The 25,628-nt window shown below is 55.4% G+C and overlaps 11 protein-coding genes across 11 annotated transcripts; 6 read left to right on the top strand and 5 right to left on the bottom strand.

Moving 5' to 3' along the window:
- Positions 1 to 17: 17 nt before the first annotated feature.
- BDW47DRAFT_107321 (methionine aminopeptidase MAP1) lies at positions 18 to 1,524 on the top strand. The gene is made up of 4 exons (XM_024812981.1): positions 18 to 213; positions 323 to 350; positions 405 to 721; positions 790 to 1,524. Exons 1-4 carry the CDS (start codon positions 85 to 87, stop codon positions 1,441 to 1,443), a joined length of 1,128 nt encoding a protein of 375 aa, XP_024671348.1. The 5' UTR covers positions 18 to 84; the 3' UTR covers positions 1,444 to 1,524.
- Positions 1,525 to 1,579: 55 nt separating this feature from the next.
- BDW47DRAFT_39463 (NADP-dependent isocitrate dehydrogenase) lies at positions 1,580 to 3,956 on the bottom strand. The gene is made up of 7 exons (XM_024818914.1): positions 3,384 to 3,956; positions 3,268 to 3,278; positions 3,174 to 3,207; positions 2,968 to 3,106; positions 2,877 to 2,913; positions 2,310 to 2,806; positions 1,580 to 2,251 (listed from the first exon to the last, which is right to left on the bottom strand). Exons 1-7 carry the CDS (start codon positions 3,417 to 3,419, stop codon positions 1,827 to 1,829), a joined length of 1,179 nt encoding a protein of 392 aa, XP_024671347.1. The 5' UTR covers positions 3,420 to 3,956; the 3' UTR covers positions 1,580 to 1,826.
- On the bottom strand, positions 3,416 to 4,521 carry BDW47DRAFT_39472 (uncharacterized protein). Its single transcript, XM_024818915.1, has one exon. It carries the CDS (start codon positions 4,223 to 4,225, stop codon positions 3,632 to 3,634), a length of 594 nt encoding a protein of 197 aa, XP_024671346.1. The 5' UTR covers positions 4,226 to 4,521; the 3' UTR covers positions 3,416 to 3,631.
- A 3,059-nt stretch (positions 4,522 to 7,580) lies between these two features.
- On the bottom strand, positions 7,581 to 9,891 carry BDW47DRAFT_107314 (uncharacterized protein). The gene has a single exon (XM_024812980.1). The coding sequence runs from the start codon at positions 9,547 to 9,549 to the stop codon at positions 7,894 to 7,896; it is 1,656 nt and encodes a 551-aa protein (XP_024671345.1). The 5' UTR covers positions 9,550 to 9,891; the 3' UTR covers positions 7,581 to 7,893.
- Positions 9,892 to 10,143: 252 nt separating this feature from the next.
- Positions 10,144 to 11,557, top strand: BDW47DRAFT_39408 (dihydroneopterin aldolase). The gene is made up of 2 exons (XM_024818913.1): positions 10,144 to 11,063; positions 11,124 to 11,557. The coding sequence occupies exons 1-2, from the start codon at positions 10,215 to 10,217 to the stop codon at positions 11,319 to 11,321; spliced, it is 1,047 nt and encodes a 348-aa protein (XP_024671344.1). The 5' UTR covers positions 10,144 to 10,214; the 3' UTR covers positions 11,322 to 11,557.
- Positions 11,558 to 12,601: 1,044 nt separating this feature from the next.
- On the top strand, positions 12,602 to 14,413 carry BDW47DRAFT_118173 (putative MFS transporter; the record flags this gene model as incomplete). The annotated part of the gene is made up of 3 exons (XM_024815175.1): positions 12,602 to 12,998; positions 13,067 to 13,313; positions 13,378 to 14,413. The coding sequence occupies 3 exons, from the start codon at positions 12,602 to 12,604 to the stop codon at positions 14,411 to 14,413; spliced, it is 1,680 nt and encodes a 559-aa protein (XP_024671343.1).
- Positions 14,414 to 15,087: 674 nt separating this feature from the next.
- On the bottom strand, positions 15,088 to 17,493 carry BDW47DRAFT_126524 (mitochondrial intermediate peptidase; the record flags this gene model as incomplete). The annotated part of the gene is made up of 1 exon (XM_024816566.1): positions 15,088 to 17,493. The coding sequence occupies one exon, from the start codon at positions 17,491 to 17,493 to the stop codon at positions 15,088 to 15,090; it is 2,406 nt and encodes an 801-aa protein (XP_024671342.1).
- A 239-nt stretch (positions 17,494 to 17,732) lies between these two features.
- On the top strand, positions 17,733 to 19,119 carry ssn8 (cyclin-dependent protein serine/threonine kinase regulator SSN8). Its single transcript, XM_024818912.1, has 3 exons — positions 17,733 to 18,077; positions 18,136 to 18,345; positions 18,395 to 19,119. Exons 1-3 carry the CDS (start codon positions 17,918 to 17,920, stop codon positions 18,928 to 18,930), a joined length of 906 nt encoding a protein of 301 aa, XP_024671341.1. The 5' UTR covers positions 17,733 to 17,917; the 3' UTR covers positions 18,931 to 19,119.
- Positions 19,120 to 19,500: 381 nt separating this feature from the next.
- Positions 19,501 to 20,607, top strand: BDW47DRAFT_107305 (mitochondrial 54S ribosomal protein uL6m). The gene is made up of 3 exons (XM_024812979.1): positions 19,501 to 19,784; positions 19,880 to 19,993; positions 20,070 to 20,607. Exons 1-3 carry the CDS (start codon positions 19,511 to 19,513, stop codon positions 20,441 to 20,443), a joined length of 762 nt encoding a protein of 253 aa, XP_024671340.1. The 5' UTR covers positions 19,501 to 19,510; the 3' UTR covers positions 20,444 to 20,607.
- Position 20,608: 1 nt separating this feature from the next.
- Positions 20,609 to 21,749, bottom strand: BDW47DRAFT_107303 (3'(2'),5'-bisphosphate nucleotidase). The gene has a single exon (XM_024812978.1). The coding sequence runs from the start codon at positions 21,719 to 21,721 to the stop codon at positions 20,663 to 20,665; it is 1,059 nt and encodes a 352-aa protein (XP_024671339.1). The 5' UTR covers positions 21,722 to 21,749; the 3' UTR covers positions 20,609 to 20,662.
- A 396-nt stretch (positions 21,750 to 22,145) lies between these two features.
- BDW47DRAFT_107302 (COPI-interacting protein CEX1) lies at positions 22,146 to 25,491 on the top strand. Its single transcript, XM_024812977.1, has 8 exons — positions 22,146 to 22,436; positions 22,531 to 22,668; positions 22,721 to 22,831; positions 22,891 to 23,037; positions 23,091 to 23,759; positions 23,810 to 24,013; positions 24,064 to 24,236; positions 24,289 to 25,491. Exons 1-8 carry the CDS (start codon positions 22,314 to 22,316, stop codon positions 25,064 to 25,066), a joined length of 2,343 nt encoding a protein of 780 aa, XP_024671338.1. The 5' UTR covers positions 22,146 to 22,313; the 3' UTR covers positions 25,067 to 25,491.
- The last annotated feature ends 137 nt before the right edge of the window (positions 25,492 to 25,628 follow it).

The raw sequence follows: 25,628 nt of genomic DNA, 5'->3' as shown, positions 1-25,628 counted from the left end.
AACATCACCATCTTCTTCTACCGTTGGAGTTAATACGTTTCGCTGTTTCTTTCTTCTCTGTCCATTATATCGATTGTATCCACCATGACTGCCGAACGGAGATGTAGCGGTGTGGACTGCGACAAGCCCGCGGGCACGCTCCAATGTCCGACGTGCCTGAAGTCGGGGACGGACAGTTTCTTCTGCTCACAGGATTGTTTCAAGCGGAGCTGGGTATGCATACACTCTTCTCTATTCCTGAAGAATGAATAAAATGAATTCAAAAACATTCAAAAAGAGTGCTCACAAGAGAAAACAAGAAAGAAGGACTAATAGTGAATAGAGCCAACACAAAACCATCCACAAAAAGAGTAACCTCCTCACCAACCTCTTCCCACCCAAGATAGTCTCTGAACCAGATCCAGCCACCGGCCACTTCAACCCCTTCCCCTCCTTCCAATACACGGGCTCCCTCCGCCCCGTCTACCCGCTGTCCAGCCCGCGCTCCATCCCCAGCGCCATCCCGCACCCGGACTACGCCCGCGATGGCATCCCGCGGTCCGAGCAGAAGTTCGTCGGCCGGCACAACATCACCATCCTCAACAAGGAGGAGCAGGAGGGCATGCGCAAGGTGTGTCGGCTGGCGCGCGAGGTGCTGGACGTTGCGGCGCGGGCGTTGAAGCCGGGTGTTACGACGGATTATATCGATGAGGTCGTGCATAAGGCTTGTATTGAGCGGAAGGTATTTTCCCCTCTCCCTTTCCCCCTCGCTCACCTATAAGGATGTGAATATTCATGTTGAATGAACAGTCCTACCCCTCCCCCCTGAACTACATGCACTTCCCCAAATCCGTCTGCACCTCCATCAACGAGACCATCTGCCACGGGATCCCCGACCAACGCACCCTCCAAGACGGCGACATCATCAACATCGACGTCACACTCTACCACGGAGGTTTCCACGGCGACCTCAACGAAACCTACTACGTGGGCGAAAAAGCCCGGTCCAACCCCGACTCCGTCCGCGTCGTGGAAACCGCGCGCGAATGCCTCGACCAGTCCATCGCGCTCGTCAAACCAGGCATGCTCTTCCGGGACCCGGGCAACGTCATCGAGAAGCACGCCAAGGGGCGCAACTGCAGCGTCGTCAAGAGCTACTGCGGCCACGGCATCAATCAACTGTTCCACTGTGCGCCGAATGTGCCGCACTATGGCAAGAATAAGGCCGTGGGCACGGCAAAGCCGGGGATGTGCTTTACCATTGAGCCGATGATCAATCTGGGCACGCACCGGGATCGGACTTGGCCTGATGACTGGACGAGTACCACTGCTGATGGGTCCTTGTCGGCGCAGTTTGAACACACGCTGTTGGTGACGGAGGATGGGGTGGAGGTGTTGACTGCGCGTTTGCCTGATTCGCCGGGCGGGCCGATTCCCATTCCTCAGGCGAGCGAGTCCGCATGATGGAAGTTGCCTTACCAGTGGTGACAGACAGACGAACCTTGATAGAGTAGATAGGAATAACGCATTTGACGATGGCGTCCCTTATTTTCTTCATTTTCTATCGTGAAGGAAAATTTTTACTTTCACCAAGTATACCAAGACACAAGAAATATATCTGTCTATCGCCAAGCAAAATAAATCCAATTACTCTATAGCAAATCACAGGTTCATGGCACATTGGAGCCCGCGGGAAACATGAGCACAAAATTCAACACCCAGACATGCAACAAATGTACAAGAGGGCAGTCTCATGCGACCCCGTTGACTCCGAAACAATCATGCAACGATTGGTATTTCAAAAAAGAAAAAAGGAAAGGAAACGGTCAAAATTCAAAATGGGATATCTAGAGGCGGGACTTGAGGTTGGCCTTGAGACGGCGCTCGACGGCCTCCATGTACTCGCGGGTGGTCACCCAGGCCTCCCGCTCCTTCTTGCCCTGGCAGAGGGCCAGATCCTTGGTCATGATGCCCTCCTCGTTGACAACGTCGATACAGGCGCGCTCGAGCTCCTCGGCGAAGGCGACGACCTCGGGGGTGCCGTCGATCTGGCCACGCTGCACCAGACCCCGGGTCCAGGCGAAGATGGAGGCGATGGGGTTGGTGGAGGTCTCGCGGCCCTTCTGGTGCTCGCGGTAGTGACGGGTCACGGTACCGTGGGCGGCCTCGGACTCGAAGGCCTGTCCGTCGGGGGTGGTCAGGGTCGAGGTCATGAGACCCAGGGAGCCGAAGCCCTGGGCGACGACATCGGACTGGACGTCACCGTCGTAGTCTAGAGATGTATTAGCATACACGCGGGTGAAGATGTTGACAAAAAAAATAAGACTCACTCTTCAGGGCCATGATGAAGCCACCCTCGCTCTTGACCATCTGGGCGACCATGTCGTCAATCAGACGGTGCTCGTACCAGATGCCCTTGGCGTCAAAGTCCTTCTGGTAGGTGGACTCGAAGATCTCCTGGAAGATGTCCTTGAAGCGACCATCGTAGCGCTTGAGGATGGTGTTCTTGGTGCTCATGTACAGGGGCAGGCCCTTGAGCAGAGCCATCTTGAAGCTGGCGTGGGCGAAGCCACGGATGGAGTCGTCGGTGTTGTACATGGTCATGGCAACACCGCCACCCTGGTAGTCGTAGACCTCGACGGTCTCGGGCTTGCCATCCTTGGGGGTGTAGACGAGCTCGAGCTTGCCGGCACCGGGGATGACACGGTCGGCGGCACGGTACTGGTCACCAAAGGCGTGACGGCCGATGATGATGGGCTTGTTCCAGCCGGGCACCAGACGGGGGATGGCGGGGATGATGATGGGCTCACGGAAAACGGTGCCACCACTGGGAAGGGTTAGCGGATCAGAAACCAGGGGATACACGGATGGGAATCCGGCGGAGGGGGACAACATACAGGATGTTACGGATGGTACCGTTGGGGGAGAGCCACACTAAATGCGGATGTTAGCGAATGGGCTGAGAGTGGGGGGACATGGTGGGCCTACTCTTCTTCAGCTTGAACTCCTCAACACGAGCCTCATCGGGAGTGATGGTGGCGCACTTGACACCGACGCCATACTTCTTGATGGCCTCGGCAGAGTCGATGGTGACCTGATCGTTGGTCTCATCACGGTACTCAAGACCCTGGGAGGGGGGGTTAGCATGGGTGGGGAGGAGACAGAAAAAGGAGTGAGGGTCCGGGGGAACGTACGAGATCGTAGTACTTGAGGTCAATGTCCAGGTAGCTGGGGGTGGGGTCAGTATGCCGGCGACGAGGTCAAGGAATTATGCCGAGTGCAACTTACGGCAGGATCATCTATCAAAGGGAAAACCCGTTAGTGAACTAGGATCGGGATCATACGGCCCGCGTGGTGTGGTGGGATAGACACCGACGCGGGGCCGGGAGGGGGACAACACGTACCTTCTCCCTGATCTGCTGCCAGATAATGCGAGTCATCTACATGGCGAGAAAACAGTGGTTAGCTTCTTCCATGTGAAGACGAAGACGAGAAGGAAGCCGGGCCATTGGTCGGATAAGGGAGGGGGATGGAAGATCCGTCCTCGGGTGATTGACCGTGAATCAAGGCAGAGACCGCCGTCTTTCCCCGCGTTGACGCAGGGGGCGCCAGGAAACATGTGCAACCGAAGGAGGAGACCATTAGGGGGAAACTATAAAAAGGGCGGCACCGGCCATGTGCGGGATTCCTTCCAGTACTTCTTGGCTCCATTAAGCGGGCCGAACATGCAGACCAAACCTACCTCATCACCATCCAGTTCGACGACTGGGTTCTTGACCTTGATCTTAGGGATTTCGGAAGCCATGTTGCGAGATTGAATCCAACGAGAGGAAGAAAGTCCGGAAGAAGCAGTCGAGGCAATGGGACGATGAAGGGAAGCAAACGTTCTAGGGGAACGAGCAAAAGCAGAAGCAGATGAGACAGGGGAAGAAGAAGAAGAAGGAGAAGAGAAGAGGGAGGAGGAGGAAGAAGAAGAAGAAGAAGAGAGGGAGCGACAAGCGGAGGAAGGAAGAGGGGCAACGGCGGCGAGAGGGGCAGCAATGACAGAGGGCGAACGAGCCAATGCGGAACGGAGCCGAAGGGCAGAAGTATTAATCATCATGATTGCGATGATGGAGAAGACCTTGGAACTACTACTACTATCTCCGAGACGGATTAGCAAATCGGTAAGTGGGAAAGGGAAAAAAGGACAGGAGGGAGAGGAGAGGGAAGAGGGGAAAGGGCGGGAGAAAGAGGCAAAGAACATACCCGAGGGAGGAAATTATTAAAAAAAAAAAAAAGAAAAAAAAAAAAAAAGAGAGAGAGAGACGGTCTTGTCTCGGCTGGATGGAAGTACGGGGAGAAGAAGAGTGGAGATCGGAGCAGTTGCCGTTGGTCGGAGGCCGGAGTGAATCTCAGACTCGGACTCTTCCACGGGATGATGAAATCAAAGGATAGAGAGATGCAGAAAGTGAGAAGAGAGATGATGATGATGGAGAAGAGGAAGAGGAGATGAAGTGAGAAGAAGAAGAAGAAGAAGAAGAGAAAGAAGAGAAGACGAGAGGGGAAGAGAAGAAAAAGAGGCCTGAGGTTCCCTTGCGGGAGCGCCGAAGCCGGGATGGTCACCTGCACGGAGTTGGTCTGCTCCTCCGATTTCAACTCCATGCCATTCTCCATTGGACTTCTCTACAATTGATTTTGCTCCATTTGATTTTACTAATGATACTGAATCTACTGACTATATTGACTGTATCGATCGATTATCAGATTGACCTACTGGTTATGCATCACCCTGCATTCCAATTCAGTACTCCGACCTATCTCCGTCACTAACCGTACGAACCCCGACAAATGGACGAATGGATCATCATCAAATCACGACTCATGCATCATACCCAAAACACTGGACATGGAACACACTGCCCCGGTTTCCCGCGGCAAACCCACTGTCCAGTGTCAGTGTCCACTTTGGAACGAGGCATGCGTCATCGACCGGATCGAAATATGGTAACGATGGATACAGCCTAAACTCGGTGTTTGCCACGTTTGCCGCGGTCAACAAGCAGCCTCATTCGTCAGGTGTCAATATACATCAACGTCGTCAATGCATGCAGATGCACCAGCCCCGTTACCCGCATCCAGTTTTCAATCCGACAGAACATCGGGGATTCTAATTGTATAGGGTGCGTCAGTCGTCAGAAACAGTCATGCAGTGGAAACTCCAAATTACAGTGAGAATCTGAGGATCTGTTAAAGGCTGAAATAGCCGTCTTTTTACTCAGAACTGATAGACGGCCAGCACTTGTCACTCACTGTCTTGGTCTACTACTAATTAATATCCACTTAACTGTTTGATTCTATCTCTTCTATCCATTCTTCAAACACATCACTCGACTCATACAGCGCAAGGAGCCCAGTATAAGCTGGATGTCTAACTTGACCACCGCTGTACGTGGCCATTATGATGACCGTCCTTTTGGAGACTCATGAAGATGCTTTCTCGCAGGCGGGTCTGGTGTTGCAGCACTTCTAGTCACCGATGGACTCTTTGGCGGAAGATTCTCCCATTGCTCTGCCTCCCCCCCTCGGGCCTGTTTCAAAACAAGAAAGAAGGTATATAAATATGTGTGTATGTGTACTACTCACCAACCAAAGCCACCCCATTTCCACCCTTCGACTTCCTCAGTCGCACACGCGTAGATTCCGCTTCGACCCCCATCTCGCTCACCAGGTCCCGATCCGGCCGGTCGACTCGCTCCTCCAAGCCGTGGTACAACACAGCCACGACAGACGACTTTCAGCATGTGGCTGGATCCTCGGCGCCCTCAAAGGTGCGGTTGAACGGTCGACCGTAGTTGATGGACAGGGTCTGCGAGGAGAATTTGCCTTGTTGCAAGGAAAGGGCGCTTTGCGGGAGCAGAGACTGAGTACACACTGGGTGGCGTTTACTACGGGGAGGTTGAAGAAGGTGTTGTTGACATCTTGAATGTCAAAGTTAATCTGCCCCACCGCAAGGATGGGATCGACAATCCCCAGATAACTTCGGTTCCCAGAGGTCGGGCGTTGTAGTTGCTGGAGGAGGGTGCGGGGATAGTAGAATGAGGTTTCGAAATTACCAGCAAAGAACGGGTCATCCTCTGTCTGGAGCTTGGTCACGTTCACTGGATAAGATACTTGGGATTCATGGGGGAACTTGACCGTGCACGACTGGGGAGCGGAAGCAAGGCCCGTCGATACTTGGGCGGGATCAGAGTTGACATGGCAGTCAGAAGTGATCGAAGAAGTGACCTCCTCGCACTTGCTGCACCAGGCAATCGACTGGACACTTGGCCATGTCCAATTCTAGGTCGGGCGCGATGGGATCGTCTGCAATGCCTCTTTCGTAGCCCAGATACCCGACATCACGGATGACTGCATATAGGCCCCGAACCAGTCGTCCAGAAAGATGGTGGCTTTCTTCGCCGTCGCGAGCGGAGACGGCGTCTTGACGTTTTCAACGGAATAGAGGACCACCTGCTGGACGAAGGGCTCGAACGCCAGCCTAATAACCGTGAAAGCTGCGCCCAAGGACGCAACGGACGTTATCGTTCGTCCGAAAAGCAACATCGTCGAACCGAGGGGGCCGCGATTTGCATCGTCAAAGGTCTGTAGGTCTTGCAAGGGCTGACCCTTGTTGAACCAGATCCACCTGGACTGGCCAATTGACGTATAAATCGCGTAAATGAGCAGCGCTTTCGCGCCGGTCGCCAGGATCGAGATGATCGTGTTGAGAGTCAATCCCATTGGTAGGTCTGGGACGGATCTGCCCTGCTATTTGATAAGGATTACGACGATAGCTACTAGAAAAAGAAACATTCACACGATAGCTGCGATCTCCGGAGCCCATGTATCCATTAAAGTACGTCGAAACCAGGAGGCTCGATTCTTCTTGCTTGAAACGGGGGTCGTAGGATGGGCTTCCCAGAAGTCTTGTTTGTGTACCCTAGAGTCAGGGCCCGACACGTTCCACGACTCGGGGCTCAGTGGCTGAAGACAAAAATTCATCCAAAAGGGCCTTGGTAGTTGATATCAATACGACATATGGGAGGTGGGAAATCAATCATGCAGGGAAGAAGAAAAAGAAGAAAAAAGGGTTACATTGGTGGGCGGAGGGTTGGAGATGAGAAGCTGAAAGACTGTAGCATAGGTTAACGTCTGTTGTTTATACTACACCAGAAACTGCAACTCGTCAGTAGAATACTGTTTGGAGCTGGGGTTGTGGTAGGAATGATGAAAATAGTCGAAATAACAATGAGATTGATGACTCTGCAGATTGCAAACAATGAAAAGGTTGCAAGAAACATGAAGAGCCAAAGCAACAACTTCCTGCGGGAAACAACGCAAGTCAGCTGAAGTTTCTCGCAGTTCTACATATACCACTAACAATGAGATATCTGTTGCAGCAGCTATCCCATCTACACTATTTATGTATTTGTTTATTTGCACCCTGGACGCTCTTGCGTATAACGATCCACAACCAGTGATCAAAAAGATATCAAAAAAGGCCTGGTGAGCTGGATAATAGGTGTAAGACAGAGAGGATAGAGTGGATAGAGAAAGGAAAGATCAACAAGTTAGGTAGGGCCAGGTCAAGCTTCATTCGTTAGACGTTAAAATACAGCGGAATTCTCTTGTATGCAGATGCACAATCACCGTTGATCCATATCCCAATCCAACAGAACACCGGGGAATCTCAAAATCGTACAAGGTGCGTCAAGTCGCCAGAAAGTAATGCAGTAGAAATCCAGATTACAACATTTACGTGTAAAAAAAAGAAAGAGAGAGAGAGAGAGAGAGAGAGAAAGAGGAACAAGAGACGGGAAAAAGAAGAGAAAGGAAAGAAAAAGAGAGAGAAAAAGAGAGAGAAAAAGAGAGAGAAAAAGAGAGAGAAGAAGGTCAGTCAAACTTCCACGGATCAGGCGGCCCCTCCGATCCCCGTCGCGGACAGTCCAGCGCCAGCGGCAGGTCAAAGTCGTCCACTGCCTCCTGCGAATTCGTGATCTGACATTCGAACTTGCGGTCCAAATCCCCGATCGCCCCCTTCCCCTGGGGCCCAATCACGATCCGCGCGGCAATGTGGAGGAGCACGATAAGCAGCTGGATCGGGGGCACCAGCACGAGCGTGCATGTCTTGTGCAAAATCGACTCCGCATCGGGGTCCGGCGCTCCGCTGGTCACCAGGATCGATGGCGGCGGCATCGGAGACACTTCGCGCGCCCGGGACGCCCGCGATCGCCTTCGGAACTCAGCGCTCATGTCACTCAGGTACGGGTTGGACTCGGTGCTGCGCGCAGACTCGGCCGAAACCGACGATTTGCGATCCGAGCTCCCGACCGGCGACGGAGTCGCAGCCAGATGGCTGTGGAGAGAATCGCGCGGGGCAGAGAAGAACCGATCACTGTCATCCACTTCTAGTAGGGTCTTCGGGCCACTTGAGGAGTTTTCCGAGACATCCCCCAGAACGTCCGGAGGCGGTGTAGTCTCATCGAACGACACCGGGGTGGAAATTTCCGACGGAGAGTCGAACTCGAGAGGGGATGGAGACTCGAGGGAGTGAAAGGACTCGACGCTGGATGCAAGGGGCAGGTCAGGGACGGCGGGGAGTTCCGAGCGGTCATCAAACCTTGCCAGCAAGGTAGGAAAACTCGGTTGCGCTTCTGACACCGAACGTCGCAGGGGCTCTGCGACCCGTGGGGCTGGATTTGTGTGGGGATGGGCGGATTGCACACCCGCGGACGGTTCCAGGGAGGGCTCATTAGCCTCATTGTCGTCCGGGATGGTCTCGAGAAGTGTGCTATTGCTGCCACGGGTCAAGAGGCTGCTATCGTCGGTCAAATTGCCATCCGTCTCCTCGCCGGCGCTCAGCACATCCGGCGCCAGCTCGGCCACCGCCCGTGCCGGGCTCTTCTCCCGCTTCGGGAGCGAGTAGATCGGTGCGCTCTCTCGCCTCCCTTTGGGTCGCCACGCTTTCTTCGGGCGCGGAGCCTTGGCCGCCTCGGGAATAGAGACCGTAAACCCGCGCTTGAACGGGCAGGGGGTGATCTCGTAGCGGAGGATGGTCGGGAGCGCGGTCTTCAACGCCGTGACATATCCTCTGTCCTCCTCCGTAATATTCGGCAACTCGATGCGGTAGTAAGTCAACGGTCGGATGCGCAGGACAAAGGTCGACTCGCCGTCCACGCACCAACACTGCGAGTTCTTGAGGATCGCATGAACGACGCTGCCGCACTTGAGAAAAACCGCCAACCCGTGTATTTTTTCCAAGCGGAGGGGCGCAAACGCGACGGTCCGTTCTGTCGGCGAACGCCACGGCAGCGTCTCGACGGCGTCGACGGGATAGTCGAAGTCGGACGGCGCGGTACTCGATGGGATCGGGGCCACGGCTCTGGGGGCGAAGTGGACGACCTTGGCGGCCGGGTGATAAAAGAGATCATTCTCGGAGGGTTGAAACGAAACGGAGCGACGATGGGGTCTCGCGGTCAAGCTGACGGGCAGCGTGACCGACCGGCGGATGGACTGAGCGTGAGGCGGCGCATCCGATAGAGAGGCCATGATGGTGGCTCATGAGGCCGACGGCGACGGAGTGATCCACGGTATATTATCTGTCGCCTGTGGATGATACCCCGGTCTCTGGTAAAAGTACTGAGTGAAAAGAAGGATTCTGTCTGGTATGTAAAGGAAAGGCAGGAAGGAGAGGCTGTGACATGCAAGGGAGGGAAGAAGGGAGGCGAAGGTAAAGTCAAGGAACCGAATACCAAAAGAGTGGCTGAGTGGAATGATCGAAACAATGATTGGATGGGAGATCAACGAGAGGCGAAGAAGAACAGGAACCAGGCGAAAAGACCGGATAGTATGGGAGGATGTGGAGAGGATGAAGGAACCGCATCCTTGAAGCCGTCGAGGATGCGCTCTTGATTTGTTGACTCGGATTACCTTATGGATGCCCCCTCTATCAGGCATATGCACATGACATGCAATGCACGTGCACATGCACCACGATGCCGAGTACAAAGCTTGGCGTGTTTGCCAATTAACCAAATTGGGTTAGTGTAGGATAATGAATCATTCACTACGATGTTCTCTGCCTGAGGCACCAGGTGGGGTGATCCTCCGCTTTCTTTAATGCAGAGAACCCCCTCCTCGTCATCTATCTAGACTCCAACAAATTGGTCATTTGGTGAGCTATCCTCTGATAATCTCCTCGCAGACAGGCAATCATGGCGGAACAACGGGTCAACGTCCATATCCCCTCCCCTCCCCCCGTCCTCGATAGCGTCCAGCTCCGCAACATCCAGCTGCCCCTGCCCGTGGCCCCAGACCCATGGCATCGGTTCGGGAAGTCCCAGCCCTGCACTGCCTCTCTCAAGCTATCCTACTCCTCCGCCATTGCGGCAGCCGCCGCGGATGATGTATCCCTATCGCTGGACTACGGCAAGCTGTACCGTCGCCTAGAGGAAGACATCCGTCTCATGGGTACGAATCACGAACACCCCGGGGGGAAGATGATCAATGTGAACGGGACGCGACGGGAGGAGATGCTGAGTCAAGAGCTGGGACAGGATGTCCGGTTGACGGCGGGGATTGTGGCCAATTGCGGTCTGGGGTTGCTGGATGAGACGGCCGCCGGGGTCCGGAGGATGTCGCATGTGCATCAGCATGGTGGGCGGAGGCCCAGTCATTCGGCGGGCCAGCTGGACGCTGAATTGGCGTCCTCCCTCACATCGTCGGATACCTCGATCAACGGGTCGTTCGGTCAATGCGAGGTCTGGCTGCATCTACCCAAGGCGCTGCTGCGCGCCGAGGAGGGGCTCCGGTACCGCAGCGTCACCATGTGGGGATATCGCGAAGGAGTCATGGGTCTCGAGTCAGAACGCTGCCCGGTGGTGCTGGAGGAGGAATTCCGCATTGACGGAATCAGGTGTCACTGCATCCTGGGGGTTAACTCCCACGAGAGGGTGGAGAAACAGGCGGTAATCATCTCGTTGGAGTTCAAGGGGCCTGGCCAGTTGGCGTGGGGATCCACGGTGGTGAACACCTGCCAGGACATGACACGGGCGGTTGCCGAGGTAGGCGGACTCCACATCTCCCTGTCCAGTGTGGTGGCAAGTACTAATTGTCCTTCATAGCGAGTCGAGGGAACGTCGTACCAGACGGTCGAAGCGCTCGCGACTTTCGTTGCCCATATCGTGACGGTTGACTACGGGAATGAGCGCGTCACGGTCAAGGTGGAAAAGCCCAGCGCGTTGGCCTTTGTGGAGAGATCCGGCGTCGAGGTGACGCGATCCCAGGCCTTTTTCGTGCGGCCGGATGGGAATGCGGTGTGATCTGATTGTTGTCGTTCGATCCGAACCTCGCAAGTGGATCAGGGACCTGCGATAATAACAATCGTCGGGCCTCGCTGTCGAGACTTCTTGCCGCTCATCCGGTATGGACCACGCGTCTCTTGGTGATTGCATCCAGCACTCCACCGTGTCGGCCAGTACATCACTCGTGCGCGTCTGCCATATCTGCACCTGGTTCGTGGAACAGAAGCGACTGATCTGTCTTCGTGGTGGGCGATCTAAGGAGATCCCTCAACGAAAATATCTCCGCGCAGACCCATGTTTCATCGCACCGGTGTCGCAATCTCTTGTTCTGCCAGCGGATAGCGCTGGGCCGTCCCCAAGACCCTGGAAATATATTGGAGTCATCTCCGACCATCGATTGTCTATCGATCGTACCCCTTCAGTTCTGGAGACAACCTGGTATACGAACCCCACCGCAAATGAGCCCGTACCCGTAGGTAGATGTTCCAATTATAGTAGACTGGTCCTTGGCGATGGTGTCATCATCCGCGCGGCGTTGCCTCGGTCGGAGCAATACGATTGATTGCCTTCTTTCTCATCCCCTTCAGTCCAATAATTCAGACAAGTCACGGCTCTAAGATTATCATTTCCTCCGATTACAAGAGACCCCATCATAAGCTCCATCCATCCTGAACGCCTCTGGGCGATGGCGTTCGTCCCCTGAACGCAGGCGGAGCCCCTATTCGGTCCATCCGTTTGACACCGCCCCCCCGGTCGCATGGACGGGTTCTGATTTGTTACCGATGAGTTGCTTTCCAGGACAAAGTGGAGCTTGACACCATTAGTAGACTAATGGTATAGATCATGTTCTGGAAACGTTCCATCATTGGAGGGGGAACGAAGAAGCTGTTTGAGAGGAGGAACAAGCAGGGAGGTTGGATGGATTATTGGATTCGATTAGAATCCATTATAGTGACTCCTGACTTCTGTATAAGGACCGTTAATCTTTAACTAGATGTGAGATTAGTGTTTTTAATTCGACTGAAGATAAGTTTTGGTTTATTTTTGATTTTTGTTTGCCAAGCGAACAGGATCAGACTTGCTCTTACTTTTTGCTGGGCTGTGTTTAATCCTTCGGCCTCGTCTTACCTCCTCTTACCTATCTGTCCTCTCTCTCTCTCTCTCTCTCTCTTTTTATTCTCCCCCCCTCCCCCTCTTAACCAACCTTAATACCTCTCCATCTGTATATATACAATCCATAGATAATATATATATAGATATCCCGTGTATTGACTTACCCCCAAGGCAATGCCTCGTCCATGACCATGACACTGGTCCCCCACGATCCTCGCGATGCCGAGGACGCCCCGTTCCTCCCCAGCGCCGACAGCGCCGACAGCGCTAGCAACAGCAATTCCTCCCCCTGGGACCGCAAAGAGCGCAATGAACCCCATGCGATCGATCCGAAACTCCGTCTCCGCCTCATGGTGACCCTGTTCGCCATGGTCCTGGCCATCGAAGTCGGCATCGTCATGGCCGGCGGACCAATGACCCAGATCTATGAGTCCATCACCTGTCGCGAGTTCTATGCCCGCACCGATCCGTCCCACATTGGCCCCAGTGGGTATGTCGAAGAGTCGCAGTGCAAGCTCAAGGAAGTTCAGTCTGAGTTGGCGGCCGTCAAGGGGTATATGGAATTCTTTGACGGGATTTTGAGTAAGTTGCTCGTCTTTCCGGGTCTTCTTCCCTGTTGGGCATATGACTGATCATCCTGTCTCCTTCAGGCGTCTTTATGGCCATCCCGTACGGTTTGATGGCCGATCGCTCCGGCCGCAAGCCAACCATCATGCTCAGTATCCCCGGTTTCTTCCTCAACGGCTTGATCAATCTCGTCGTCATCTGGTATTCTGACGTGCTCCCGCTGCGGGCCGTCTGGGTTTCGTCCTTGGCCTGGTTGATCGGGGGAGGACCCGTCGTGGCCTTTGCCGTCTCGTGGACCATGATGTCCGACGTCACCACCGAAGAAGAAAGGTAGCGCTGCCCAGCTCGATGGAGGGAAACCAATGAAGGATACACAGGTACTAACCGCTCTTAGGGCGCCCATGTTCTTCAAGTTCGGCGTCGCCAGTATGGGGGCCGACTTTGTCACCAGCTTGGCGAGTTCCTGGCTGATGGCCATGAATCCGTGGATTCCCCTGTTGGCGGGGTGGTCAATCGTGATGGGAGGGGTCTGTCTGACACTGACCCTGCCTGAGACCATGCACACAGTACGCGCTCATCCTTCGTCGCCGTCTCCCAGCATCGAGCTCTCTCGATGGTCGCACGAAGACCTGGAGAGTCACACAAGGCGGGTTTCGAAGGAACCCGGCCCAGACGACTGGAACGATTTCGAGTCTCCCAAAGAGGGCGAAACACGACTCCCGCGAGGCGGCCCTAGCACACCACCCCCGATGATCGTCAAGCTCGTCGCCCGGTGTCGCGCCTATCTGACACCCTATTCCTTCATCTTTCGCAACAAACACTTCACGCTTCTCCTCTCCGCCTTTCTCGTCTATCGCCTGAGCCGCGGCTCCTCCTGGTTCTTAGTCCAGTACATCTCCACCCGCTACCACTGGAGCCTTGCGCGGGCCAACTTTCTCATGTCCTGGAAGCCCGCCCTCACCATCCCACTTTTTCTCTGGATGCTGCCAGCCATCTCCCGGCGGCTCCTCCGCACCATGAAAACAAATCAGAAGGACCTGTACCTCGCCCGTGTCAGCATCATATTCCTCATAGTAGGCACCCTGGGCATCGGCCTGTCGCCAACAATCGCCACGCTGATCCCCAGCCTAATCGCCCAGACCGCCGGCGCAGGCTTCGTCTTCCTTACGCGATCCCTCGTCACAACGCTCGTCCGGCGCGAAGAAACCGCCCGGCTCTTCACCATGATCGAAGTCCTCCAGTCCGTAGGCAACGTCGTCGCCAGCCTGTCCATCACAGCCGTCTTCCAGATCGGTCTAGAGATGGGCGGGGTCTGGATCGGCCTCGCGTGGATGATGACAAGCACAGCATTTACCCTGGTCGGGCTAGCCATTTGGCTGTTCCGGCTGCCTCCCTCCCCGGTGGAAGATGGCCATTTCGACGATCTCTGATGCCCTGGTGGTGTTGAGATTTGTATATTGTGTCTGTATATATTTTTTGTATGTAATGGTGGAGGTCCGACCTCGTGAATATATAGTACTGGTTCATTAGACAGTGAGTCTGTTGACAGTCCGGTAAAACAGCATGAATTCATGCGAAGTAGGACAGTCCAGTATCAGACTGCAAAGTGAATGCATCGGAGCTGTATTCGCACTCCAGTGCGAGTTAAATATCAGAAAATGATCGCAGTGTTGGTTCCACCAGAGGGGTGCATGGGTACCACCATAAGAGAACCAAGATCTGCATGTGTCAACATCCTGGTTCTCGGCCAGTTAAACCCCCCCCCCCCCCCCTATACTCCAGTCTGTGAACAGACACTGGAGTACTGTGAACAGAGAGGCTTTCAGACATCCGGGGAGTAAGGCGATTGACAGTGGATGGAGGATGGATGAAGAAGGGATGAAAGAACGGGAAGGGATAAACAAGACGGTTGAGCCGCAGATCAAGGTTGAGTCATTTTCTGAACCAATCCGAGCTGACGCCAACTCTATATATTCAATACTATTATGGTACAAGCATATATATAATCTCTAGTATGAACAAGGTTCTATAGACTCTATAAATGGCATATATATGTACGGTATATTGAAACATGTTCAAGAGTGTAGCGATGAGGTAAGGCCAGCTATCCAGAGACGCCATCGCGCCCCAGTCCCCATCGTCCTACCTCGCGCATCGCCTCATCGCCGCCCTCAACCAGGCGACCGTCGGCGTTGGCTGGGTTTCCACTGCCGAGGACGCCCGCCACGCACTCCCAGCCGTTGCGGCCGCCTCCCCAGCGGAGCACCTCGTTCTTGTAGCGCTCGCCAGCGGAGCGATCCACGGATGCCTGCCCCGCCTGGAAAACGTCCTCCCACATCTTGTTCGCGATGGCCCGGTCGAAGATGTAGCTGTAGTAGGTGGCGCCGTAGCCGTAGAGATGGCCGAAGAAACCTTGCCACGAGGTGGGAGGCTGGGAGTCGGCCGGGTCGGGCAGGGTGGAGTGTGCCGACGACACCTGGTGGTAGATGTGCGTGCTGTCGATGGCGCCTCCGGCCGGCAGTGAGTGGTAGGCCTGGTCGACGAGAGCCATGAGGATCTGGGATTCGTTCTCGACTGCGCCGTAGATCGATCCGTGGGCCGTGCGGTCCTGCTCCATGCTGCGCATCATGTTCTCCGACAGGGGCGCGTCGGTCTCCCAGTGGCGTGCGTACATGGACAAGACCGCCGGCTCGGTGGCAAATCGCTCCATTAGCACGGACGGCAGCTCCGCGAAGTCTGTTGCGCAGCGCGTCCCCGAGATGGACTGCAGTCGCGTCTGGCCCAGGATTGAATGCAGCGCGTGGCCCATTTCGTGGAACAGAGTACGCACGCTGTGCTCGCTGAGCAGCGACGGACGCCCTGCGCCCGTCGCCGGAGGTTCGGCAAAGTCGCAGACCAGCGCGATCGTGGGTAGCTGACGGAGCGTCTGCGACTGCGGGTCGATGGCCGTCGCCATGCCGTCATTGGGGTGGGCCGACTGGTCGAGCGTCGCGCACTCGGCCACTTCCTCAGGGGAAATTTCGCGCGAGCACCGCAGCGTAAAGTGCGCCGGGTTGGGGTGCTTGTCCGGTCGCGAGAACAGGTCGCAGTAGATCACTGCGATATGCCGACCCGACTCGTCGACCACGTCCAGACGACGCACGTCCGGGTTCCACGTCTCGCCGGACGCGGTTTCCTGGGGCACCAGACGCACTCCGTAGAGACGGTCGAAGAGCCGGGACAAGCCCTGCATTACCGTCCCGAGGGAGAAAAACTCGGGCACCGCACTCAGCTCGCGCGACCGTCGGGACTGCGAATGCTGCATGACCCGCTGATGCACATAGTACGCATGGTCCCAGGGCTGGATCTGGGAGTCTCCCTTCATCTGCTGTAGCCGGAATAGCTCCTCGCGGACGAACTCCCGGTTGCTCCCCACCAACGACGTGAGGAAGTTCGACACCGCCTCGGGGGATTTCGCCATCTTATCGCTGAGCGTCATGTGGCCGAAGCTGGAGAATCCGGAGAGCTTGGCTAACTCTGCCCGCTTGGCCAGAAGCTCCTCGAGGCGCCCGATCTGTCGTCCGCTCGATGTTCTCGTGGCCAGGTAGACCTCTCTCCGAGTCGACTCATCGTGGACTGACCGCAACGCCAGTCTCGGGATCAGTCCCGTGGTCGGTACCGACGCTGTCCGGTTCCACCGCTTAATCTTTTGAACGAGGATCGGGTCCAGCCCACGGAGACTGTTGGCACCCACGACCACATGGGATTTGGCTGGCTCGGCGCTGTTGACAAAGGCCGATCCCACCTGGCTGATTTCATTGGAAAGATTGACAAATCGCTGGCGTTCATTCGGGGGCATGTGGATTGCGGAATTCGAAAAGTCCTTGATCAAGATGTGCGCAACGATCTTCTCCTCCTCACTCCAATGCGAGGTGACATCCGCGTTGGCGGCCGCTGTTTTCAGTTGATCGTGGAGCCCGGTGGTGGTGTTTAGTACATTCATGTACTCGAACATGAGGGCGTACGCCTGAGTGGCAGCGTCCTGCACCTGGGGATCCGGGTGGATGACTCGAATGAAGTCCGACAAATCAATCACACGGCACAGGAGGTCGCTTAGTCGGTCCAGATCGCGCGCCATAGTTCTATAATCCTCCAATGTCGACGCCTGCAACACCTTTGTCACAATCGCTTGGCATTTCTGGAGGGTGTTGCCCGCGAACGTCCGAAACCCTTCGGGGCTGGTCAAGTATTGGTTCTGTACCAACCCGGTCGGCTTGGTCTGGGCAGAGCTGCGCTGCGAGAAGTCGCGCCAGAACGGCTGGGAGTCGAATACTCGGCGTAATGTTTCATCGTCTGTCGTCTTCTGTCGTGTTGTGTGATTTGCGGGGGAGTAGTCGGAACTGGTCGCATGGGACGCTGGCGATGCGGCCGTCTCCAGGTACCGGCGAGGCTGCAGGCGCTGCAGGCGCTGCAGACAGGTCCGACAGGTCCACGGACGACGCCGAAATGGCATCAGCATGTGCGCACTCATGGTGGCCTAGATAATAAGAGAGATAACACGCGACGTAGCCAGAGAGAAGAGAGCGTCAAATCTATGGAGCAAAGTCGAGGAGACCTATTGATTCCCGAGGCCAACCTTTTGCTCAAGGGGCAAACAGAACATACAGAGCAAACTAAGTCACGTGGACATCCATCGGCTGTTCTGATGTCGCAGGCGTATTTGCCTCCACAGCAGGACATCTAGGAATCCATTCTTGGATTTGTTGATTTCTTTAATGACCTTGCTGTTCTTGACTGGAAGGCGTCCCTGTCGCCACTGCAGTCTTTGACGCATGGAGTTGCGGTCAGCTTTGTTCGGATAAGATACAGACCACCCCGCCTGGGGCCATTATGATCCTTCAAGTCTGATATAAACACATCACATTATTAGACGGCGTTCGGATCGGGAATTCATAATGGCGGCAAATTATTGGGCGTCGACCCAATACCGACATTGGCTCTTCTCACGGGAAAAGCTAACAGAGATCCGAGAAGGGTTCCGCGCGAGGGACCAGACAGCCCATTCGCAATTCCCGTTGCCAGACCAGAGGCTCTTGAACATCTACTTTAGCCAGCGTAAGCAATGCAAGATCACAGACTATCTAACATAGGCCTTCCCGCTAAAGCCCTGCAGAATTGATCAAGCTGGGGAAGCGAATGTCCACGAGACAGCAAGCTCTGGCGACAGCCCAGATATATATCAAGAGGTTCTACACCAAGAACGAGATCCGGCACAGCAACCCGTACTTGGTGGCGACCACGGCATTCTATCTCGCCTGTAAAATGGAAGAATGCCCCCAGCATATCCGATACGTGGTCGGCGAGGCCCGGGGCCTCTGGCCAGGTATGGAAACTCGACTCTTTTACGGGACTGGAACTAAACCATTATCTAGAGTTCATTGCCCCCGACGTTTCCAAACTGGGGGAGTGCGAGTTTATGTTGATATCCGAAATGAACTCGCAGCTTATCGTACACCACCCGTACCGGACTCTCTCGGAACTCCAGCCCGAGCTGGCTTTGACATCAGACGAGGTGGCACTCGCATGGTCGGTGATCAATGATCACTACCTGACAGACCTGCCATTGTTGCACCCTCCTCATGTCATTGCCGTGATGGCCATCATCGTGGCCATCGTCTTCAAACCGAGCCAATCCGGTTTCCATGGTTCCGCGGCCCCGTTGGCCGGCGCAATGCGCGACGGAGGCATGAACATCCTTGCAGCACTGGGGGATCGGGGCGGAGCAGGACCTCCCGCCCGGATCCAAAAACTCATCAGCTGGCTGGCGGATAGTGAGGTGGACATCCGAGCGGTCATTGAATGCACGCAGGAGCTGGTCTCGTTGTATGAAGTCTGGGAGCAGTACAGTGAGAAACACTGCAAGGAGCTGCTTGGGAGGATGGTCAAGAGTAAAAGCCTTGACAAGTGATGCTGAGTGTTTCTATGTGCTGGCTTATATGACCTTACGTCTCTTTCTCACGATCTTGAAACCCACATACTCCACACATTGCAGCGTTGCATTTGGCTTGCATTATACGGATTACTGTACCGTGCTTTTGGACATTAGATTATTGCTCAACATCAATGCTACTGCCGGTGTAAATCAGTCTGAACCCACGCTTTCTACTACCTATCATACAGAAGATAATCACTCCTGACTCCCGGCCGTTCCTGAGACTATATGGTTCATAGAGGCCAACATGCGTATCTAGTCTGTTGTTGAACGCCAGTCATACGAACAACTGTAGACCGCTCACAACGTACAGTATATAAAACATAGTACCATTCGTGAAATGCATACAGAAAAACAACCTGCCATGTTTGACGCACTACCATATTTATTACTTTTCAGGTGGTAGATTGTACTGGAGGAGGCATCAAGGCATTCTTATATGATCACGTGTCGCGCTAACCGAATCGGGCCATCAGCGAGTCGGGACAAAATCAGTTGAAATTGGAGATCCGCCTGCGCCGTCGAGACCTCCAAGTGCAACTCGATCCCATACGCCATGTCTGGATTCCTCACGCAGAGCTGCCTCCGACAGCTGACGCGGGGCCCTCTCCGCCAGGGCTCCCTCCCAATCTTCCTCGCCCCGGCCTTCTCGCAACTCCCTCGCACCCAGTCCTTCTCCACGACCTCCCCGACCCAATCTCGCGTCGGCGCTGCGGCGATCGCCATTCCCCCGGAAGTCTCCTTGAAATTCATCGATCTGCCTCAGGTCGCCGTGAGAGGTGTAACGAAGGATATTCCGACGACAAGGGTGGAGATCAAGGGCCCTCTGGGTAAGCCAACGACCGGGGAATTCATGCGGTGCTGGGACGCCCACTACCGCGGAGAAGTGTTGCGTCCACTAACATCTGGAATCTTCTCATCGCAGGCGAATTGTCCTTGACGCCCCCTTCCTTCCTGACGATCGATCATGACGAAGCCGCCCGCAAAGCGAGCCTGTCCGTCGTGGACGCCACGATCGCTCACCAACGTGCCATGTGGGGTATGTATCTCCCGTCCGACAGCGCTTCCTCTCCAGACCACAGACCACGTTTCTAATCGCCGGAATTGTACGGTAGGAACCATGCGGGCACTGCTACAAAACTCCGTCCTGGGCGTGTCGGAAGGCCACGTCTGCATTCTCAGTCTGGTCGGTGTCGGTTACCGAGCGATGATCGAGCCGACGGCCACCACGGTCGAGTCCGAGTACGAGGGCCAGCAGTTCGTCAACCTGAAGGTCGGATTCTCGCACCCGGTCGAGCTGGGCATCCCCAAGGGCGTCAAGGCCAGCACCCCGCAGCCGACTCGCATCCTGCTGGAGGGTATCGATAAGATTGCCGTGAATCAGTTCGCCGCGGAGATCCGCGAGTGGCGCCGGCCTGAGCCTTACAAGGGCAAGGGTATCTTCATCAACGACGAGACGATCAAACTGAAGGCGAAGAAGATCCGGTAAACGAGGGGTTCCGCATATTTCTTTTTGTTCTGTTCCATTCTGTACATGTATATCCAAGCACGGTTTCTCATTTCTCATCTCGCGATTGGTATCTATGCTATGTATTTCTAGACGCATCTAGCGTGCACGGTCTAATCCGATAAAGATTCGTTGCAGGGTCCCGGGATTACTTCACCCGGTGGTGTTATTTATGTACTTGTTTTTTTTTTCGCGCGTAATTTACAGCTTCAGGACCTTCTTCACCGCACCGATGACCTGGTCCTGGATGGCCTTGGGCGCCGCCACGACCCCCGTGTTGGCCGCGAGCGTGCGACCCTTGCTGAAGTCCAGCGTGTTGCCGTAGATATCCGTCACCTGGCCGCCGGCCTCGCGGACGATCAGGTCGCCCGCGGCGTGGTCCCAGATCTTCTCCTGGTAGTCCTTCTTCACGGGCAGGCGCAGGTAGATGTCGCCGGCGCCGCGGGCAATCGAGCAGTACTTGGCCTGAGAGTCGAGGCGCACGCTGGGGGCGGTAATGCCCAGCAGCTGGGCCACGGCGGCGTTGTCGCCCTGCGCGGAGTGAGCCGCCTCGACACCCTCGCAGAAGACCGCCTGGGCGATATCGGGGACAGGACGCATGGAGATCGACTTGCTCTCGGCGAGCTTGCCGGCAGCCAGGGGCCGGCTCGCGGCCCCGACGCCCTTGACGGCGGAGAACAGGACGCCGTTACCGGCGCCGCTGGTCTGGTCGACGCCAATCGACGCGGACAGGGTCTCGGCGTCGTTGACGGGCAGGTTGGGGCAGCCAATGGCACCAACCTTGACGTCTCCGTCCTCCATCAGACCAAGGCAGACGGCGTACTGGCCGCCACGGAGGAAGCCCTTGGTGCCGTCGATGGGGTCCAGCGCCCAGATACGACCCTTGGGGCCTCCCGCGCTCTTGCCCTGGTCGATGATGTCCAGCATCTCGACCTCGCTCGGCAGCGGGCCGCCCAGGAGGGCGTCGCTCTCGGGGTCCTCCAGCTTGATGTCCTGAACCAGTCTCCAGATCTCGGCGCTCAGCGCCTTGTCCTCGCGCAGGGAGCTGGCCTCCTCCTCGGCGACGATCTCATCGTTGGGGAAGTTCTTGCGGATGGCCTGGATGATCAGAGCCTGGGCACCGAAGTCGCCGATGGTGACGGGGGACTTGTCATCCTTGGAGACGGTGCCCTTGGCCTTCTCGTTGAAGACTTTCTGGGTGAGGATGGTCGCGCGCTGGACGGCGAGCTCGGCGATAAGACGTTCCTGTTGGTAGGCCATGGTGTGTGTTTGTAGATTGGTGGTGAGGTGGGAGAGGGCGTGGGTGGAAGGAGGGGTTGTAACGAGGTGGGGGAGATGGCGGGTTTTAAAGGTCCAGATTAAACTGGCTCCCAACATCAAAGTGGAGCAGACAACCAAGCGCGATAGAGACAGGGGACGAATGGAGGGACGATCCACCGTGTCTGGTGGGTGTACAGGGTCCATGGGGGAATTAAGGAAGCAATCACTCTCGGTTGTACTGAGATGGGTTGAATTCAAGTTCACTTCGTGTGGAATATACTATAATACTAGTAGTAGTTGTATGTTTTCAGCAACTGACTGGGCCAACTGGCGAGTTTTTATAGGTACCGAACTATTTATTATGGTGATCCTGATTTGGTGACCTCCTCATTCCTCCTTTCAATTTCCTTCTCCCCACTACTCCCCCACACCTTGCTTGCTTTCACCTCAACTTTCGTTCCTGCCTTGAGATCTTCTCTCGCTCGACGTTTTCTGTCAACGGTGCGCTCGACCACTCCTGTCTTGCGGGAAAGACCAGATAGAGCCGGCTGTAACCTGGACTCATCCCCACCCACCACTGTCGCCGGTCGCAATGGATTTCCTCAAATCCGCTGTCGCATCTGCGATCGCGAAAGGCAGCTCCTTTCCGTACTCGCTTGGAGACCGAGTGGATATCTCCGATTCGATTTGGACCCTTCACAATGCGACCAAGCGGGTAAGCCTCCAACCCCTTCCCCGCGCTTGTGAGCCTTGTCTGGCGCACCGTCGGATATTGGAGCTGACAGAGTGACTTGCTTGCGACCATGTAGGAAGACGGATCGGCTTGCAGTATCTTCACCTTTGAAATCGCCGCGAATAAATCCCGCCTCCCATTAGCCAGGAACGCCGTGCGCAAATCGCGAACGCTGAGACACCCGGGGGTCATAAAGGTGTTGGACACGATTGAGGTATATGGGGGTCGCAGAATGGACTTAAATCACACCTGCTGACGCGGTACAGACCGAGACCAACCTCTACATTGTGACGGAACGAGTGGTTCCCCTGTCCTGGCACGTCAAGCGGAGGAGCCTGAGCGAGGAAACCTCCAAGTGGGGATTGTACACAGTGGCAGTATGTTTGTCATTGCTATGTTATGCTTCGCGTGTCGGTCGCTAACAATCAATGGCCAGTCGACCCTCAAGTTCATCAACGATGATGCGACATCGGTTCACGGTGCCGTACGCGCCTCGTCGATATACGCTAGTGAAAGTGGCGAGTGGAAATTGGGCGGGTTCGATGTTCTGAGCTCGATGAACGATGAGGATGCTATCATATATGTGAGGCCGTCCGAACCAAAAGATAGGGGACGGCGTGTTCTGACAACCAGCAGACCTACGGGAGCCTTGTGCCAGACTCCGCTCGCTACACGCCCCCGGAGATCGCCAAAGGCGGGTGGGATGCCATCAAACGGCATCCTCTCTCCGCCGTCGACTCGTACGGGCTCGGAATCCTGGTATATGAAGTATTCAACGGCAGTTTTAGCGGAGGCGACCAGGTGGGCAGGACGACCAACATCCCGCCGAGCATGCAACAGAGCTACAAGCGTCTTTGCACCGCCAATCCCAAATTACGCCTGAGTGCGGCGCACTTTGTTGACCAAGGCAAGAGACACGGGGGCTTCTTCCGCACTCCATTGATCGCCATGGCAGACGACATTGAGAGCCTCGGACTCAAGTCTGATGCGGAGCGGGAGGAGTTTATCAATCAGCTGGACGAGCTTTCTGACGACTTCCCGGAAGAGTTCTTTAAAATGAAGGTGCTCCCAGAGCTCTTGAAGTCTGTGGAGTTCGGTGGTGGTGGCCCAAGAGTTCTCAGCGCCATCATGAAGATCGGAGCGAAGCTGACCCCTGACGAATACAACGCACGGCTCACGCCGGTGATCGTTCGTTTGTTCGGGAACCCTGACCGTGCCTTGCGCGTGTGTCTTTTGGATAATCTCCCGCTCATGATCGATAACCTTCCGCAGAAGATCGTGAACGATAAGATCTTTCCGCCCATGGTAGGCAACGTGGCCCGTTTTACCCAAGCAGAGACTGACCGAGATACCAGACCTCCGGTTTCACCGACATTGCGCCTATGGTGCGAGAACAGACCGTCAAGGCGGTCTTGTGCGTCATCAATAAACTGAGTGACCGGACCATCAACGGCGAGCTGCTGAAGTTCCTCGCTCGCACGGCCAACGACGAGCAACCGGGGATCCGTACGAACACGACCATTTGCCTGGGGAGAATCGCCAAGAATCTAGGACAGGGAGTATGTCGAGAGCGTCCCCCGGATTTGATATGGCGCTAACGTGAGGGTAGTCACGGACCAAGGTCCTCATTGCGGCTTTCAGCAGATCCCTGCGAGACCCATTCGTGCACGCTCGAAATGCCGGTCTGCTGGCGTTGGGTGCGACGATCGATTTCTTCACCGAGGAAGATTGCGCGACCAAAATCCTCCCTGCGATTTGCCTAGTCCTGCTGGACAGAGAGAAGTAAGGATCCCTTCAAACCTTCTGCCGTCACCGCATCTAATCACTTAAGCAGGATGATTCGCGATCAAGCCAACAAGACCCTTGACCAGTATCTCCAACGGATTCGGAATTTCAGCCGCACCATGCCCGATACTGCACTGCCCCCGACCAGCAGTGCGGAATCGACCAAAGAACCCGCCCGTATGGGAGACTCCAACGATAAATCCTGGGCCGGATGGGCTATCTCCTCGTTCACGAATAAGCTTGCCACGGCAGACGGAGAAATCCAGCCAACTGCCAACGGTGCGAAGCCCGCGGAAGCCGAGGGCCCTCGTTCGGCATCCGTACCTCGCCCGACGATGTCTTTCCCTTCGGCGAAATTGAACTCACCCAAGCAGACCCTGCGTCCAGCCGCCCAGCCGCTGGGCCGTCGGTCTGTCTCCGAACAGCCAGCGCTCGTCACGACGGACCACGACGAGCAAGAACAGGACGACGTTTTCGATGCCTGGGGCGCCATAGACGACGATGACGACAATAACAAAGACACGCAGGAAGATGATCCATTCAGTGCCCCGGCACCGTCTCGACCATCGTCGGGCATCTCAACCAAGCCCAAGCCGTCGCCCGTTCCATATGACGATGGAGGCGAGCCTGACTTTGCGGGATGGCTGGCCGCCCAGTCCAAGACCAAGAAGACTTTGCCGAAAGGGTTGAGCAAGCCATCGACGCCAATCTCTCGGGCGTCCAGCCGGGGAAGTGAGGTGAAGCCCAAGCCTGCCGCGCCGGCGAAGAAGATCAACACGAAACCAAAAGATGACGAGGAGGAGGATGGCTGGGGGGCTTGGGATTGAGTGCAATAGTGGCATTCCCTTCCCCAGTCTACACGACTTCAGCGCACCACCTCACATATCCACAGACTCGCATGGCTGTCAAGCAACGGATCCACTGACCGTGACCAACACCCGGACATCACTGCCACGGTCTTGGTATGTTCACCGTGTTGGAACACATGGTACCGCCGAACTACTAGCACATGATACCCGTTTTTGGCCGTTGCACCCTACTTCGAAATTGATGTACAGCTCATCCACTTGTCTGACCACCCCGAACTCCATCCGAATCCACCAAGCGGAGTAGCATAGACCAGCGATCTAGCGTTAAGCTCTGTATACAGATTCCATTGGCTCACAGCACAGCTCAAGATAGCCTATACAGCCACTGAGCCAATCCGGGATATCACCAAACTATGTACCATATAGAAATGCATATAGCAAACAATATAAACCCTTCACTCCCTGACAAGACTCGGTATATTTATCAAACCGCATGCGTATAGAAACAGTAAAATCGGGATTCTGCCGCCGAACTCCGCCATCGCCGTGCCGATTTTCGTCCACCCGAATCAATATGGGC

The sequence above is a fragment of the Aspergillus candidus genome (assembly GCF_002847045.1).
Source record: "Aspergillus candidus strain CBS 102.13 unplaced genomic scaffold BDW47scaffold_28, whole genome shotgun sequence".
In the NCBI taxonomy this organism is placed as follows: Eukaryota; Fungi; Ascomycota; class Eurotiomycetes; order Eurotiales; family Aspergillaceae; genus Aspergillus; species Aspergillus candidus.
Note: the sequence above shows the minus strand (reverse complement) of the source record. Positions and strands in the feature narration are given on the sequence as shown.

What these genes read in the sequence shown, in the direction of transcription:
- BDW47DRAFT_107321 (XM_024812981.1), top strand. Translation starts at nt 85, where the DNA reads ATGACTGCCGAACGGAGATGTAGCGGTGTGGACTGCGACAAGCCCGCG. An exon ending in CAAAACCATCCACAAAAAGA is followed by an intron (nt 351 to 404) that starts GTAACCTCCTCA and finishes AACCAGATCCAG; the next exon opens with CCACCGGCCACTTCAACCCC. An exon ending in AGGCTTGTATTGAGCGGAAG is followed by an intron (nt 722 to 789) that starts GTATTTTCCCCT and finishes TTGAATGAACAG; the next exon opens with TCCTACCCCTCCCCCCTGAA.
- BDW47DRAFT_39463 (XM_024818914.1), bottom strand. Translation starts at nt 3,419, where the DNA reads ATGACTCGCATTATCTGGCAGCAGATCAGGGAGAAG. An exon ending in GGTACCATCCGTAACATCCT is followed by an intron (nt 2,807 to 2,876) that starts GTATGTTGTCCC and finishes AACCCTTCCCAG; the next exon opens with TGGTGGCACCGTTTTCCGTG. An exon ending in CTTCATCATGGCCCTGAAGA is followed by an intron (nt 2,252 to 2,309) that starts GTGAGTCTTATT and finishes ATACATCTCTAG; the next exon opens with ACTACGACGGTGACGTCCAG.
- BDW47DRAFT_39472 (XM_024818915.1), bottom strand. Translation starts at nt 4,225, where the DNA reads ATGTTCTTTGCCTCTTTCTCCCGCCCTTTCCCCTCTTCCCTCTCCTCT.
- BDW47DRAFT_107314 (XM_024812980.1), bottom strand. Translation starts at nt 9,549, where the DNA reads ATGGCCTCTCTATCGGATGCGCCGCCTCACGCTCAGTCCATCCGCCGG.
- BDW47DRAFT_39408 (XM_024818913.1), top strand. Translation starts at nt 10,215, where the DNA reads ATGGCGGAACAACGGGTCAACGTCCATATCCCCTCCCCTCCCCCCGTC. An exon ending in TGACACGGGCGGTTGCCGAG is followed by an intron (nt 11,064 to 11,123) that starts GTAGGCGGACTC and finishes TGTCCTTCATAG; the next exon opens with CGAGTCGAGGGAACGTCGTA.
- ssn8 (XM_024818912.1), top strand. Translation starts at nt 17,918, where the DNA reads ATGGCGGCAAATTATTGGGCGTCGACCCAATACCGACATTGGCTCTTC. An exon ending in GAACATCTACTTTAGCCAGC is followed by an intron (nt 18,078 to 18,135) that starts GTAAGCAATGCA and finishes AAAGCCCTGCAG; the next exon opens with AATTGATCAAGCTGGGGAAG. An exon ending in GGCCCGGGGCCTCTGGCCAG is followed by an intron (nt 18,346 to 18,394) that starts GTATGGAAACTC and finishes ACCATTATCTAG; the next exon opens with AGTTCATTGCCCCCGACGTT.
- BDW47DRAFT_107305 (XM_024812979.1), top strand. Translation starts at nt 19,511, where the DNA reads ATGTCTGGATTCCTCACGCAGAGCTGCCTCCGACAGCTGACGCGGGGC. An exon ending in GGAGATCAAGGGCCCTCTGG is followed by an intron (nt 19,785 to 19,879) that starts GTAAGCCAACGA and finishes TTCTCATCGCAG; the next exon opens with GCGAATTGTCCTTGACGCCC. An exon ending in TCACCAACGTGCCATGTGGG is followed by an intron (nt 19,994 to 20,069) that starts GTATGTATCTCC and finishes ATTGTACGGTAG; the next exon opens with GAACCATGCGGGCACTGCTA.
- BDW47DRAFT_107303 (XM_024812978.1), bottom strand. Translation starts at nt 21,721, where the DNA reads ATGGCCTACCAACAGGAACGTCTTATCGCCGAGCTCGCCGTCCAGCGC.
- BDW47DRAFT_107302 (XM_024812977.1), top strand. Translation starts at nt 22,314, where the DNA reads ATGGATTTCCTCAAATCCGCTGTCGCATCTGCGATCGCGAAAGGCAGC. An exon ending in GGGGATTGTACACAGTGGCA is followed by an intron (nt 22,832 to 22,890) that starts GTATGTTTGTCA and finishes ATCAATGGCCAG; the next exon opens with TCGACCCTCAAGTTCATCAA. An exon ending in GTCCTGCTGGACAGAGAGAA is followed by an intron (nt 24,237 to 24,288) that starts GTAAGGATCCCT and finishes TCACTTAAGCAG; the next exon opens with GATGATTCGCGATCAAGCCA.